Consider the following 16,104-nt stretch of genomic DNA (forward strand, 5'->3'; position numbering starts at 1 on the left):
TATGAAGTCTGGGGGCACAACAAGGCTTCTTTTATCTCCCTAGCAGATAGAGATTAGAGGCTCAAACAACCCAAGTTCACTGTTTCATTTTATCAGCTCTCCCTTGAGTTGCATAATTTAATTTTCCAGCAGCTCTTCTACCACGACAAGCCCTCATGTGCAGACTGGTAAGAAAAGACCCCACAGATTCACATCCTTTATAGTTTTTAAAAGAACAACCACAAGCAGTTTATTACACACAATACAAAATCAGGTTACTTCCTCAGGTCATAGAAAGGCAGAAGGTAATATTCATTAGGATATCCATGTGAATTTATAGAGTATGTAAACTACAGCTTCTCAAATATGACATAAAGAAAAACATTAAATGATGGTAGATATTTACATTACTATTATAAGTGAATGTTGTTTTAAAGACTAGAAAATGATCTCTAGCTGAATATGCTCTTGTACAGTATAAGATAAGAAAATCAAGGCTGAAAAATTTACAACATATATCCAATTACATATGAAAAAACAGCTTAGCTAAGCAATGCTACTTGCCATATTTCAGCAGTAGATGAGTATCCTGATAATACAAGACCTAAATGATAAGTGTGTGGTTTCTCTGTGAAGCTACTTTTTGTAATTTAAATTCACATCTACAGATCATGAAACAGATTTTAAACTTCAATTCCAATTCTACAGAAGATTCTGGAATTTTCATAGAATCACAGAATGACCTGGGTTGAAAAGGACCGCAATGATCATCTTGTTTCAACCCCCCTGCTATGTGCAGGGTCACCAACCACCAGACCAGGCTGCCCAAAGGCAGTTTCAAAAGTATTTTTTAATTTGAAATACAATTTCAGAAATTAAGCTTTTTTTTTTTTTTTTTGCTTATATTAAAACCACATCTCAGAAAAAAAAAAGGAAGTATAAGCTTGTGTCTCACAAAAGCAATGAAAAGACATGCTGTTTGCCAATACATGTATGACTGCAGGGAAAGCACTATAAAATATAACTGCATAGCTTGCAGAGAAAAAAGCCTTCAGGACTGAGATGAACTGCAAACTTCATAAATATCTGAGGCAGTAGCACAACATTTCAATTGAGGGGTTTTCGTTTGTTTTTTTCCCCCCAAGTTCACTTTTCTTGTTGTCTTCTGGTTAATACTTTTTAAGTGCAATGCCATGTTCCCTTTCAAATGCACACTGCTTAAAATTCCTGAAATCTCTCTGCAAAGAGAGAGTAAGCTGACAGCAATGATGAATAAGCTTGGTAATACACAACACAGCCACATTTCCAAATATAGTGTATCAGCTGGCTTGGAAAGAAGGATCATGCCAAAACACTAGCAGTGATGGGTGTAAATGATCTTTTTACCCCCTTTAATACTGCTGTCAAAAATGATCCATCTCCCCCCCTAATACTGCTGTCAAAGAGCAGTTGTGTTGTGTAAGACTTTGAACTTTTTTCCATATCTCACACAAATAGTATTTTAATGAGCTGTAAAATATTCTCCCCTTGACTTACAGCTTTAGAGTGTGTTCACCTAACAGCTTTAGTAGGTAACCACAAGAAGTCTGTATGAAAATCCCAAAATAAGTTTGTCTTTTTTTTTTTTTTAAATATAGAGATAAAAATACTAAACATTTCCTTTCACAAAACTAATACTTATGATATGAGAGAACTTGACCACATCACAGGGCCACATTTCCATATGGAAGCAATGTGAAGCATGGATAACAGGAATATGGATCTTAGCAAACAGTACTTTAAGGGAAAAAAAGGGGAAAAAAACCACTAGAATTATTCCACTCTAACTATTAACAAAAAAAATCTCAACTTTTCCCATTCACAAGACCACCAAAAAGTTCATTGCAGCATTTACAAAAATACAGCTGCAGTTAAATTTAACAGAAAAACAGTCTGTGACAAGAAACTAAAAAACTATAAAGATATCTTCCTCTCACTCACTAGGTAAAACTAAAAGCTTGTAAGCTTCTAGCTTGTAATTGTGTTCAGCAGTGAACATAACTGTGCTAAGCAAATACTGTATTAGCTTTAAGTATGTTACTATTAGTTTTTAATAACTCTGAAACTGCTCCTTTCTGTCTTATACACACCTTTGCAGAGATCCCAGAACTCTTGCAATGCTCTCTGTTACCCTGCATAGCTCTTCAACTACACACTGCCTTCAGAAGCCTCCCCTTCTAGCTGGGCAACATCATCTTTTGTAAGTCTGGCTACATCTAAACACACTGAGCAAAACTACCACCATTCATGTTGATTGCTGGGCAAACAAGCCAAACAGATATCCTATTCTCAAGGCAGCTTTTCCCTTAAGCAAACTGGCCACGTCATGCTTGAACTCTTCCACTCTGAAATTGGATTGAAAATGTCCAACACGCTGATAGATGAAGAGGGAAGAATGACCAGCAGACAGAACTGACATGACCGCAGAAGCTTCATTTGCTTCAGCCATTACTTTTGACTTTACAGAGTAGTAAACCAGCTACTCAAAACTTCACTGAGCTTTTATAACAACCACCAAGCCTGGAACTCCCACAGCAAGAGTTACCTGATTAAGTCAAAAGGATCGCCACTACATTTCTAATGCAGTGGAATTCCATATCATTGCATCACCTTTGGTTCAGATCATCGTAGATGCCAATTACATTATGTCCTCATTCCATAAGTTCCTACCCCACCCATCTTCTTGCCATACACCAGCACAGAAGGTGAGGGGTGCAAATCCAAAATGGGTGTTACAAGGACAGACAGGAGTTGATGAGGGCAGGCAAGGAGAAGACAAAGAAATTCTCAAGATATGCAAAGAGCAATGGGAGGTGAGCACAGTAGGTGGTTGTGGGACACGTTCCTTGGCTGCACTGACATGAGTAGGATGTACACAAACCAGGCTTGCAATTTTTTTTTTTTTCCCAAAATTGAACTGCCTAGACTAAGTCATTTTCCCCTCTACTTCTGTTAAGGAAGCATATAAACATCTTGTACCAACATACATTGAACATCCAGGGGCTTAAGGGACGTGCCTATAGGCAACTTATATCAGTTCTACCATCTGCAAGCAGGATAATACAATTTACATTCTATATGACCACGTTGAATGGGAATTTGGCCTTTTGCTTCCAATAAAGTTAAGGGTTGGTTTTTGTTTTGTTTTTAACTTGAATCTTATGACTGCTGGTAAAGATAAACACATTTTAGTGAATAGAAAGCATGAAATCAAGAAGTGTAAGAACAGCGTAGGTGGAGGAAGATATCTGTGATCTTTAAGAAAAATTCAGTTTATACACTTACAATGAACACTATATTTGCTTGTAAAAACCACCTACATCATGTCACTTGGAAACCACATTAACACTCTCATCTCTCTTAAAGTATTAATCTAGATGTTCCCAGTAAATAAATAGCTGTTACAGTTTCAATGCCTTTCCTTCCAGCTCTCGCTCTCATCTTCGTTGTGCTTTATCCCTTCTTGCTATTACCTCTCCCAGCACTACCCTTCCCTTTTTTCCTTCCATTTCCCCATAAACTTGTCTCAAAAGCACTATGAAATACAGCATCATTGCAGTTCACTATGTACCTTTTCTCCAACGTGTTTCCGTAGTTGTATTTAAATTGTAAGATTGTAACAAGGCAGTCCTTTCCCCCAACTTTTCAAGGGCATCTGAAATATTACAATATTTCAATGGTAACAAAAACTAACAGGAAAAACACTAAGATTGATGGTAGAAAGCCTACACCGTTCCCACTTAAGAGTGCATTCTACTTTGAATGCAATGTAAATACAGGACTTCTACCTCAGTCTTCTGTTTCTGCAAGCTATCTAACCTACAGAGGCAAGAGCCTGAGCAAACAACAGCTGCCACATTCCCCAGTATCTCCCTGCTTCTATGAAGAAAAGTTGGGCAGCATCCATCTTCTCCCAGAGGGATAGTGAGAAGTTTCTCTGCCTCTTTTTACAGTCTATTATTTTCATCCTTTGCCCTCTTTACTTCTTTTCTCCTGCCAGATTTTTACCATAGAAAGAACCTTGACAGCAATCCAGAGCAGATACTTCTGGAGCTACAAGAAAAGCACCACAAAGAGGGATTTTTCTTCAGTATGTTCATCCAACTTCTTGTGGTCTAGGCTGCATCTGAGTAAGCTTGCTTTCTTTACAAGGCTGTAAAACACCCCAAGCCAGCTTCTCCTATTTCATTTCACTGAGTTTCACTTTTATCTCCCCTTGAAAGACCTTAATTTAGACACATGACCCATTTGTAATGGGACTGCACATTTCCTCTCTCAAGAGAAGTGAATGAAATGATTCGTCCCCACCACTTCTCAACAAGAACAATCTTCCCAAGCTCTCTGCAAACCTCATGATTTTTCATTCAGGTATTTCCTCTCTAAGCAGTTCCTCCACTATCAGCAAGCAGCTGGATTTCACTCCTCTTTTACCTCTGCCTCTTCTTCCTGTTGATTTTCTTTAAGAGATCTGTCAAGCCAGTAGATCTGAGCCTTGTTATTCCTTAAAGAAAGGCCAGTATTGTATCCCAAGTATAGGCATCTACAATTAACTGAATAATGTTTGAAAACAAAAGAAACACTGAACATGAGCAAAATCAGAGAAAATAAAGATCAGACCAACGCTAAAAATTTATCCCAAGTTTTTACTAATTAAAAGAACTTGGCAACAAATGGTTTGAAATCCACGCCTCTTCTCTTAATGCCTCCAAACAAATGTTTTTCCTCTTGTAAGAGGATGAGTTTGAATACAGATACTGCAAATGAATTCGTTACTATTTCAAAAGCAGTTAACATCAACTAAATATTTAAAAAATACTAAGAGAACATTGTTGGTTTTGTACTTACTCAGAAAAATCCAGTTCCTGCAAAGCAACTATTTTCCAACAAGATGCTGTTTTTACTTAATTTTACAGCTGGGCTCTTTAGGAAGGCATAAGACAGTCACGTGGCTGATGTGTTTCAATAAACCTTGATGTAAAATACATTTTGATTGTTTGTGAAAATACTGCTTACATGCTTTAAGCTCAACGAGCTGTTTGCTATGGTTACACATTCCCAAAAGCAACCCCTCCAGAAGATAAAAGAAATTTTATAAGGGTTTGGTCCACAAGCAATTGAGAGTAGTTGCTGCCAACAACAACCCTCCTGTGCTCACATAAGAGAATTCTCCAAAATACACTGTAAAACCATTAAAAAAATGCTAAGATTGCTCCCAATTTCTATTGCCACAGCTATACATAACACTTGCAGGGGTATATTGCTTTTCTCAGATACAAGCATTTCAGCCATACAGGTATATCAGAAAGTAACATACTATAACAAGTTTAATTCCAAACAGTGGTATGCTAAAACAGGAACTAGTAATCACGTGCTACCTCTTCTTGTAGCTAAACAGATTTCCAAGAGTTCCATAAAGCCACAAAAATCCCATAAATTTTCAAAACAGCTCCTGCGATGCTTTAACATGACGTGTCCTGCTTCCCAATGCAGCATGCCAACAACAATCAGATTTCTCTGCAGTGAGTTCAAACAGAGGCTTCCTGAAATTTTGAGAAAGCCTTGGATGCAATTGAAGATTATGACAATACATGCAATTTGCTTTTTGAGTCCCCAGATACAGATTTCATGTGGGTCAGCCCTCACAGCAACTGCTTCTTAGTCAACAATCTGAATAATTTTCATGATCAAAAGAGAGGACACCTCTTTAAAACAGAACTCCATCTAACTTGACTCTTTCCACCACTCCTGCCTTTGAAAAAAATATATATTTTGGTATTGTATGCAAATTCTTTAGGATATACAAAAAAAAAATAATTAGATGTTTATTGATATATCTATCCCTATATTACACTGTCTGCTTCATATAGCAGACAGAGTGGAATAAAGTCTGAATAGTAAGAAGTTCTGGGGTGTCACTGCATAGATTTTTATTATTATTATTTTTTAAAGTCCTCTAATTGTATTATAGTCAACGACATAAATAGCACAAAACTAGGGAACAACATATATTCCAATTAACTGGACTGTCTCCAAGGAAGAGATTGAAAGCCAAAGATGCTTAATGTCAAGGACTACCATTTAATTGCAACAATAATTCCACCTAAGTAGAATGCCCTCAAGCAACTTAGCAGCAATAGGGCCCTTGATTATTTCTACGCAGTGAAAAAAAAATTAAGTCTATCAGTTCTGTTTATTTTTTGTTTTAACACCTTTGTCTACCCTCTGCTTTCTACACATATTGCAACTCCAACTCCATTTACCATTGCAGGCTGGCTGCTCCTTCCAGATAATTACAATCATTCCAGGACAGCCCACATCTCTAATCACAGCACAGGCAGCAGATGCCATAAGATGCTCCTCCCAGCGTCTGGGCTTTTCTAATGTAACTAATCCAAGCATTAAGTACCTCATCTAAGCAGCGAGGTGATACAGAACGTAACCATACAAAGACACCACTGACCTTTCATTCTGAAGGGCTTCCTATTCACACACATTCCCTACAACACTTACATGCTGTTAAAAATCCTTGCAAATATCCCTACCAAAAAGCTGGAAGGATGGAGGACATCCACAGCACCAAACAAGTTTGCACAGACCTTAGGATCTGCTCCATGTTACACAGCAGCATACACAACTCCTGTCCTCAAAATGAGTTTAATACCACCTTCATCTCTTCTAACAGCATAAAAGGCTGATCGTTTTGGCACCATGGCTTGAACGACAAAACCCTTTGTGACCTTTATTTGAGCACTCAGTTGACATTACTCAGTGTATGTGAATCTGTTAATACGGGAATTAAGAGCAGAATTTGGGCAGCTTTAAAGTAACTGCTGTTTTTCTCTGGATAACATCACAGTTTCTTCTAGCTTCTCTCCACACTAATGTACATGTGCTGGAAAATGCTTCTGCTTGATACCACACCCTCACTAGTAGTGCCTGGGATTGCTATCAGATCACCAAGAACACCCCACCCTCCCCCTCCCAATGGATACAGAAGCGTATATTCAAAGCATAACAATGCAAAGGACGCCAGGCTTTGGCCATGAACCACAGCACATACTTATCTGAATACATATTCACACAAATATGTTTTGAAAAACTTTTGCTATGAAAGCCTTAATTATGTGATGCAATTTAGGATTTAATGCAGTTGGAAGGCCTTCCAAACTCATTTACCTTAAGTCTACTCCCCATTTAGTAGGGAAATCATGACCAACTAAGAAGAGGAGACTAGACATTTTAGCTGAAATACTGGCAGTAATTCTAGACCTTGGAACTGAAGGAGCAGGTTCCTCTTGGTCTCTTTTCATCTCTTGGCATTCATAGTTGGCAACCCGAACCCTCAGAGGTTCCAAGTTAACTTGAATTGACAGTGCAGGGGTTTGAAATGAAAGCTTCTAACACATGCATTTATTGGACTATGAGGTATAAGAAAGATGCAAAAATATTAAGTGTATTTGGCCTCAGCCCTGAACTTTCAGATCTTTGATAAAGTGTATATAGTTTGATAAAGAAGTATACAGATTGCAAGGCACTGTAAACTGCTATGAAATTTTAATCCTCACACTTCAGAACAAGTAGGGTAGGCACACTACCCAGTAGTTCTGTTTGTTTTTGTATTTATTTGCACGTTTGCAGGTGACAAAACAAACCAAAGCAAAGATTTTAAATATTTATTTTAGCACAGAGGTGCCAATTGTAAATGCATTGCTCCCTGCACTCCCAAAATGCAATCAGGAAGAATATTCCTGCTCCTGCACTGCCTCAGGCCACAAAAGCCCCGTGCCATGTCTCTGACCTATCCTGCCCACCCTAGGAAGTGTGTGACCAGACCCTACAAGTGTTCAGATAAGGAGCTGCAAACCACCACAGCACCCCACAAATCCCCCTATGAAGCCTGAGTATCTCTTATCTCCAGCTCCTCCAAACTGATAGTTCAAAACAACATTGAAATATCTGCACTCCTGTTTTATTGGGACTACCTCTGCACAATCAGGGTATAAGAAGGGGAAAAAGGCATCAGCATGACTCCTGACAAGAGTGCTATTAATATTAGTATTAATATCCTGCTTCCCAGCTCTTGTGCTAAAGAGTTTGCTACTTCCACAAACAGAACTGTTATCCACTAATCTGACAAGTCACCAGATACAGAGAGATGACAGCCACACTGGAAGCAACCAAAGAATTCTTCCTTAGAGAGCACAAGTGACAGTGCTGATATGAGCACTGACTATGACCATGCAGCGGCTGCTCCTGACACCTCACTGGTCTGTCTCTGTACACCACAGAAAATGTATTCAAGCAGCAATGTGCAAAAACCTTTTCGAGCCAGGTCTTTGTCATTCATCTGATCTGACATTTCTGAACTTGTTGGAAAATAAAGTTGTATCCTTATAAAAGATGAAATGTTCCTCAAAGTTGCAAAGACTTTTGCTTTCCTCAAGCACAGGAGTAAGGCCCTGGTGGAACACATTCAAGCTGCATCACTACATTAACTTCCCATCTTCAAAGCAGGTCTACACTAAGACTACGGCTGCAGTTTCAAAGAGTTTGCAGCACAAGTCTTTAGCTGCGTGTATCATCAGAAAAAAATAAAACTTACTATTTCTACCTCTGATCCATTTCCAGAGAACAGCTACAAAGACTGCTTTACTTTGCAGTATCACATTAGGCTCATGCTTCACCTTAGTCTTCCAAATGCCCACACTTCAACTACAATGCGGCAGTTTCTTCTATTCAGACATTGATCTAAAGGTTTAATAAGCCAGAGAAACAGGTTGTGTGAGTCGGGCATCCTACAATGATAAAAGAGACCTGCAATATTATCTGCCATTGTTTTAGAAGTGGGACTTGCATTTCTTTATTTTTACATAAAGCTGTGAGACAGAGAAAAAATTGCTACTTTATGAACCCTTGGAGATCTCACTTTTATTCCCTAGCATCATCTAGGAATGAAGTCAGAAATAACTGCCTGAATGCTGACTTTTAAAAAAGGAGAGGAGAGATACTGATCTGCAACTGACTACCATGTGAGAACACAACAGTCATTTTCTGCAGCTTCAAGCTTCACATGGAACAGCTTCTTCACTGTAACAGCACACAAAGCCTCTCCAATTGCTCTGACAATGCCAGCTTCATTTTGCTCTTGACAGACAGAATCAGATGCAGCATGCTCCACAGGGAATGGACGCTTCTCTATTTTAAGGAGTTAATATATTAATATGCTGCCAATGCAACTGTGCATAGCAAAGTGGAAGATTAGATGCTGTTGCCGGTCATCCAAGGCAGACAGCTATTCTCCCTTTCTCACCAGACAACCCATGCTACTTTCTACAGGTCTAAAAATAACACTCCAGCAAGCATAGGTTCTCGAAGAACGAATCCATCCATACATAGCTGAGCTTCCTGCTGAGACACTATTTGGAAAAGGTAGCTTCCAAAGAAAAGATTATCCAGTCACAAGATCATAAACACGTGTATTAATGTCAGGAGTATCAAAACCCAGGTGATATTTCATTCTTCATAGTGACTAGCAGTAGTTATAAAAATGCTGCTGGTTTAGAGATGTTAGCAATGGAATACCAAAAACTGTTGCAATACATTAGTTTCATCAGGTGCCTGAACTTGAACAGCTCTAGCATGTGGAAGCCCATGGCCCACCCAGATTACAGTTCTACAAGGCTATGCAGCATTCACCCAGAAGGCTGTGAGCCAGTTTTGAAAAGCCCATTTTATGTGTAAAACTAAAAGCTGAGCATGACAAATGGGTCACGGGGTTTTAAACACACAATAGCAACTATTTCCTAATAATATGTTCTTCAAGAAACAAGCTGTGCAGATGCATTAAAGAATTGCTTTTGTATCAAGGGTTGAACTGGTAGAACTCAAATTAATATTTAAAGATGTGCAAGGGACAGCAAAGACTAGAAGATATGAATATTTTAAGATATATCTTATGTATAATACATATAATATATCTCACATAAATATAATTTAAGATAATATATTTTATCACTAATTTTAAAGAACTAAGAAGCCCAAATTTGTAAACCTCTTTTAAAGTATTAATAGCCAACAGAACAGGAAATTGGTGACAATTCATTATCCTCCCATTAAACTCCTCTTCCTTCTAGAAGAGCAATTGGAAAAAAAAACAACAAAATAAGGTGTGGCAATTTTCAGAGCAGCAGAACAATCGTTTTGATGTTAACATTGAAATGCTGTCTGCACATATATAAAAATGTAACAAAGCCCTCCTAAGCATAACTCTGTACTTTAAGACAATACTTTTCAAAGTCATCATAGACTTTTTTTTTTTTTTTCAGAAAAAAATGTAGCATGAAATGCTCCAACAAACCTCACATCGCTTCCTGGAGTCAGAACCGATGTAGAAAGGTTACTCAGTATCTACTAACTCAGCAAGCGTTCTTGGTTTCACTAAATATGTCTACTGGCCTAATACTTTCACCCATTCCAGGAGAAAGGCATGGAGAACTGAAGGATAGAAAGAGTGATACTCTGTTACTCTTTCATTTTTATGACCTGTAAACAGGTGAGATTTCTCAACAGTCACTTCCTCCAAGCTCAGAAATGGTCTGTTGCTGCATGCAGGATGTTAAGCAAAGGTGAGAAGAAAGCAGCATGATTTACTGTTGCCATTTAAGCTAATTTATTGCTCAGCACGGTGGTATGGGACATCCCTTTGGTCAGTTTGGGACAGCTGTCCTGGTTCTGTACACTCCCTGCTCCTCATTGGCAAGTCAATGTGAGAAGCTGAAATGTCCTTGGTTTAGTGCAAGCAATGATCTTCAACAACTAGAAGAGTTATCAACATTATTCTAAATCCAAATAGCAGCTACTAGGAAGAAAGTTAACTCTATCCCAGCTTTGAACAGGGTATTTCTGACAAAACTCAAACAACAAAACAGAAGAGGTGGAAAGAAGGCCACATGACCCAGGAAGATGTGAGACGCTGAGTGCAGGGATGAAGTTAGGAAAGCCAGAGCCCACCTGCGGTTCAACCTGGTAAGGAACACGAAGCCACTTCCAAACACATGAAGGACAAGGTAAGTGGGATTGCTCACCATGGATTTATGAAGAGGAAGCCGTGCTTGACCAACAGATATTACTTACCTCTATCAAGGCCTTTGAAACTGCTGCCATCATATACTCATGGGCAGGCTGACAAAGTACCAAATAGATCAGTCGGTGAGGCAGGCTGCAAACTGGCTGAACTGCTGGGTTCAAAGAGTTATAACAAGCACAAAGTTCAACTGGAGGCACTCACTAGTGGCATACCCTGAACTCAGTAATGGGACAAATGCTGTTTACTTCCTACTCTGCTGACCTAAACAATAGGACAGCATATATACAGAAAACAAACTTTATCACTAATTAAAAATAAGAGCATCTCAGATGGGCCCTAAAACCAATCCAACTCCTCGAAGGCCTGGCTGGGGAGGAAACAGCCTGCACCTCATGCTTGGTTATCAACAACCCGTTCTCCCAGAGGTGCTCATAGCTTAAGGGGACTAAGTTATCACTGTACAAGCATCAAAGTACCAGAGTATCAGAGATACTGGACTGTCAGTGCAGGTTCCAAGGGAAAAAAAAAAACTTCACACTAGACCTTTTACCTGCTTCACTAAAACAATACCACATGAAAACTTTGGTCAGTAGGGCTTTAAAGTACTAAGACAAAGAAGATCTACTTCTATTACTTGCTAAGAAACACAGGCAGTATTTACCAGTACTTAGTTTAATTGAGTTAAATAATTCAACCATTGTGTATCATATTCTGTGTATGCATACAAACTAAGAACTGACCCACATGCAAAACTTTAGAATCCAAATGCAAGCAAAAGAGCTCCAGAGATGCATTCATCTCCAGTGCAGGTTATTGACACTCTTTGTGAAGGCAACTGCAAAGCAGCTCGTTAAAACAGACACAATTTATAGTCCATGCTCAGCTACAACAACTTCAGCCTACAATAACAGGCTGGTTGAAAACTCCAGTGCTGCAAGCACTGCTGTCCAATCACTTCCAGGAGAGCTGAGCCACCTCTTTCAGAAATCAGGGACACAGAAGAATAAAATAAGACAGTACATAACTACTAATTTCTCATTCTCTTTGACCTGGTTTTGGCTGGGATAGTTTGTTTTCTTCCTACAGGCTGCAAAGGTGCTGTGTTTTGGATTTAGGACAGGAATAATGCTGATAACACATCAATGTTTAGTTGTTGATAAGTGTTTACACCAAATCAGGGGCTTATTCACTCCTAACATTTAACAGTCTAACATCAGTCCCAAAAATCTTTCTGAAAAGTACAGGATATTTCAAAAGAGAAATTATACTCCATTTTGACTTTTAATAGGACATCAGCAACTATAGTCCCAGAAACATGCTTTTTGCTCATGTTGTATTACCTGGATGTGGACAGCTTCAGAGCTTGTAAACATCTGTTCATACGTACACATAGGAGACAAAACCTACCTCAACCAAACCTTTCCCACCTCAGCATGCTTCAGTGCAGGGCTAGAAAGACAGGCAGAATTCTCCCTGCAGCTGACAGGTCTGCTGCTCTGGCCTGGTAACAGATCCCAGAACTGAATGTGAGCCTTCAGTGCCAATTCTTCCCTACTTCAAGAAGTAAGGAACACAAGAGGCATGAGTAGAATTGCTGAACAGTACAGGAAGGGTAGAGGACAGGGATAGACTGAACAACCAGAATAGTCATTGGTAGAAAAGCCAATGTAGGACAAGTAGCTAAAAACAGAAAAAGGGAACAGAGAAGGTTATGGCAGACAAAGGGCGAGTACAAGAATGTAAAGCAATGTTAAAAACACTCTTGGGCACTGAACTTGTCTTTTAATTACTAAAATACAAACCTCTTCAAAGTGGGGTTCCAAATAGATCATACTAAAGCTATACAACATCACTGGAGCACATTTCAGGCAACATCAAAAAAGTAGTTTAATTTTAGAATTTACACTCAGTATTCTCAGTTAAAGCACTATTCAGCACCTGAAATCAGGCACAGGAAGCTGAAGCCTCTCTAAGTTAGCTGGCAAAGGGTAGCTAGAATTCAGCTCTTAATCCCTTGTTTGCTATGAAAAAAATGGTGCCACCACAGATTTGCCAGCATTCACACAAGTCTACAGTGAATAGAAAAGAGAATGTTGAACCACTGTTACACGCGTGCAGTCTGCAAACAAGCTTCATTATTCTCTCCTTATCCTGAAGCTAAGATGGGGTCAATTGTGTGCAAATACTACTGCAATACTGGGAAGCAGCCACTCTGCAGAGTAGCAGTAAAATAAGTCCCTACAATAAGCAAAAATCCTTATTTGATCTGCTCACAAAGAACACTGACACCAACCAACAAGTCCAGCTAATTATTTGGGAGCAAATCTCAAACCAGCTCAGTTTTCTAACTAGAATCCAAGAGAATACCCAGGGCAATATTCTGACCTGGGATACTGAAGATGCTCCTAGATCTACGTAATAGCACAGTCCTGTCAGTTTGACTTCTGTTTCACTTCAGTTGAAAGTTAGATATTACATTCAAGACTGCCTCAGATTAATAATTTCTTACCAAAAGTTTAATTCAAAAGTAAATCAAAATGCTGAAGGGTAAAGAAGAGTGCCTAAATCCAAGGCAACATCCCAAATCTATATACATATTTTATAATTACTATCACCAGCATACTAATTCTGAACTACTATACTGAGAGCTGTAGTACTGTACAGCCACCCTCACCCACCTTCTGCAGAACTTACTTAGGCAGAAGGAATGCTGCTTACTATAAACACCTCGCTGATCTTCAAGGGAAGACAACTTACTAGCTGCCATGCAGGAAACAAGCCAGGCTCTTTCTTAATGATTAATAGATCCATTGCCTCTCCTTTGAACCATCTCTTCAATAACTGTTTAACCAGAAAAGTAAAAAAATAAGTGCAGAAAATAGGTAAATGGACTGTCAAACTCTACCACTTCACTTCTGTCATTTTGTTGCTTTGAGTTTAGCTCTTCCTGAGGACTAACAGATTTTCTGCAAATTCCTTCCGAGCAGAATTAATGAAATTTTTTTTTTCAATGTTTTTGAATGTCTGTTTTTATTTCAATTATTAACTTCATGTCACCATAACACAGCTTTTAGGAATGAAGCTAATTACCCAGTTGACTGCAGCTACCAGCACACAGCCTAAACAGTCCAGGCTTCCAGAACTACTTGGTGCTTATGCCACAGCCATCAGGGCATGCTCTTGAGCAGCAGTCTACTGTACACTCACATGGTGATGGGGAAGCTACAGATCCCCTGTGACTTCTAACACCCTCACACCACCTCTTTCTTTCAAAGAACTACAACACTCACTTACTGAGGACTATCCAATATATCAGTTAAACCCCACGATCAGCACCACTGTGGTGAAATATAAAGCTCTAGATACACAGATTTCCTGTGTTACAGAGGTATTTTCAACTGTTCTCCAGTCCAGCTAGCTCAACATAACTCAAAGCTCTATCAAAGCACAAGTTGACACGCTTGAGCTTCTACCATATTAAGTTACTTAACAGAGTAAAGTTATCTGGAAGAATCCCTGCCTTCTTACCATCACACCATTCCCTGCAGCTTGTACTTACTAGCTTATTATTTTACACCAGGAACCAGATGCAAGGCATTCAGAACAGCACAGCCATTTACTCACCTACAGTAATTTCAATACACTGTGGCCTTTTATTTGGTTTTTAAACAAGCTTACAACTGAAAGCAGAAGAGTTAAGATGTTAAGGTAACGTTACTAACACCCACAGAACGGAGGCATCTTTTGAAGAGACAGGTGGTTATATTGCACACCCTCAGAAGGGAGAAAGAATTTGCACTCAGCTTCATCTCACAAGCAAAATTAAGTTCACAGAAGAGCAGGTACCAGGCTTCTCATCCCAAGCTCCACGCCGCAAAGAACAGCTTCCAGAAGGAAGGCTGAGGTTGTCCTGACAGCTCAGTGCAGCGTTCGGGCAGCAAATCAATTGCAGATGGAAAATTTAGGAAGTCGTTCAGAACTAAAGACAATTGCGGAGCACAGCTTCACTTAAGCAACCCGTAGCGAGCGTGCTGGGAGGGAAGAGGATGAGGAACAGCTGTGCAAAGTTGGGTTTCAGCAGCCTCGGGGGGAGGCAAGCCGCCCAAGGAGCGACCTCCGCGCAGGCAAACAGCTGAAACGGTACTCGGAAGAAGTATCTGACGGCAGCGCCGCCGGAACCGGCGCTGGGGAGCGGGAGGGTCGGCGGGAGCGAACGGAGGGAGCGGGCAGCGTGCGAAGCGCGGCACGCGCAGGGATTACATCACGGGGAAAGCAGCTCCAAGCGGGGCGTCCCGCTCCGGCCTCCGAGGGCGAGGCTGAGCAGAGGGGGGTCGCGCGGGGCTCCGCTCAGGCTGACCCAGGCGGAGCGGCGGAGGAGGGAGAAACGCGGCGGCGGGCGGGAAGCGGCGGGCCGGCGAGGCCTGGGCCGGCGGAGCGCGCCCGCGGCACAGGAAGGGAGGCGGCGGGGCGGGCCGCGGAGGGAAGGGCTCCGGGAACGAGCCCGCCGCGCGGGAGGCCGACGCCCGAGGGGTCCCCGGCACGACCTCCACTTACCTCCCGCGCGGAGCGGCCGCGGCCTCGGCTGCTGGGAGCGGCGCCGAACCCAGGCCGTCCCTCCGCCGGACGCCGCTGCCCGCGGGTGGGGAGGCGGAGGCCGAGCGAGGCCCAACCCCGCGCGGCCAGCGCACGGCCCCGCCTCCGCGCCGCCATTGGTCCAACCGTGGCCACACGGGAGGCTCCGCCCCCAGCGGGACGCTCGGCGACCAATCCGTACGCTCTCCTGTCGACCCTAAGAAAGGGCGTGGCGACTCCCCCATTGGCTGCGAGTTATCCCACGCCTTCTGTCGCCCATTGGCTCGCGCCGCTTGCAATCTTGTCCCCTCGGCCCTTTGATTGGTCCGTTCTAAGGCCGGGGGAGACCATCGCGGGACTGCTCCTCGCGCTCAGCAGACACTGAAAAAGACGGGATTGGTTGCTGGAGAGTTCTGCCGCTTCTCATT

At 41.1% G+C, this 16,104-nt stretch overlaps 1 protein-coding gene across 1 annotated transcript in view; it reads right to left on the reverse strand.

Moving 5' to 3' along the window:
- SETD3 (SET domain containing 3, actin N3(tau)-histidine methyltransferase) overlaps nucleotides 1-15,978 on the reverse strand; it is a 52,328-nt gene extending 36,350 nt beyond the window's left edge. The window contains exon 1 of the mRNA XM_031593012.2: nucleotides 15,659-15,978. Within this exon, the coding sequence (XP_031448872.1) occupies nucleotides 15,659-15,921 (263 nt within the window). The 5' untranslated portion in view covers nucleotides 15,922-15,978. The remainder of the gene's footprint in view (nucleotides 1-15,658) is intronic.
- Nucleotides 15,979-16,104: the final 126 nt, after the last annotated feature.

Source organism: Phasianus colchicus, chromosome 5 (assembly GCF_987193195.1).
Source record: "Phasianus colchicus chromosome 5, bPhaCol1.hap1.1, whole genome shotgun sequence".
In the NCBI taxonomy this organism is placed as follows: Eukaryota; Metazoa; Chordata; class Aves; order Galliformes; family Phasianidae; genus Phasianus; species Phasianus colchicus.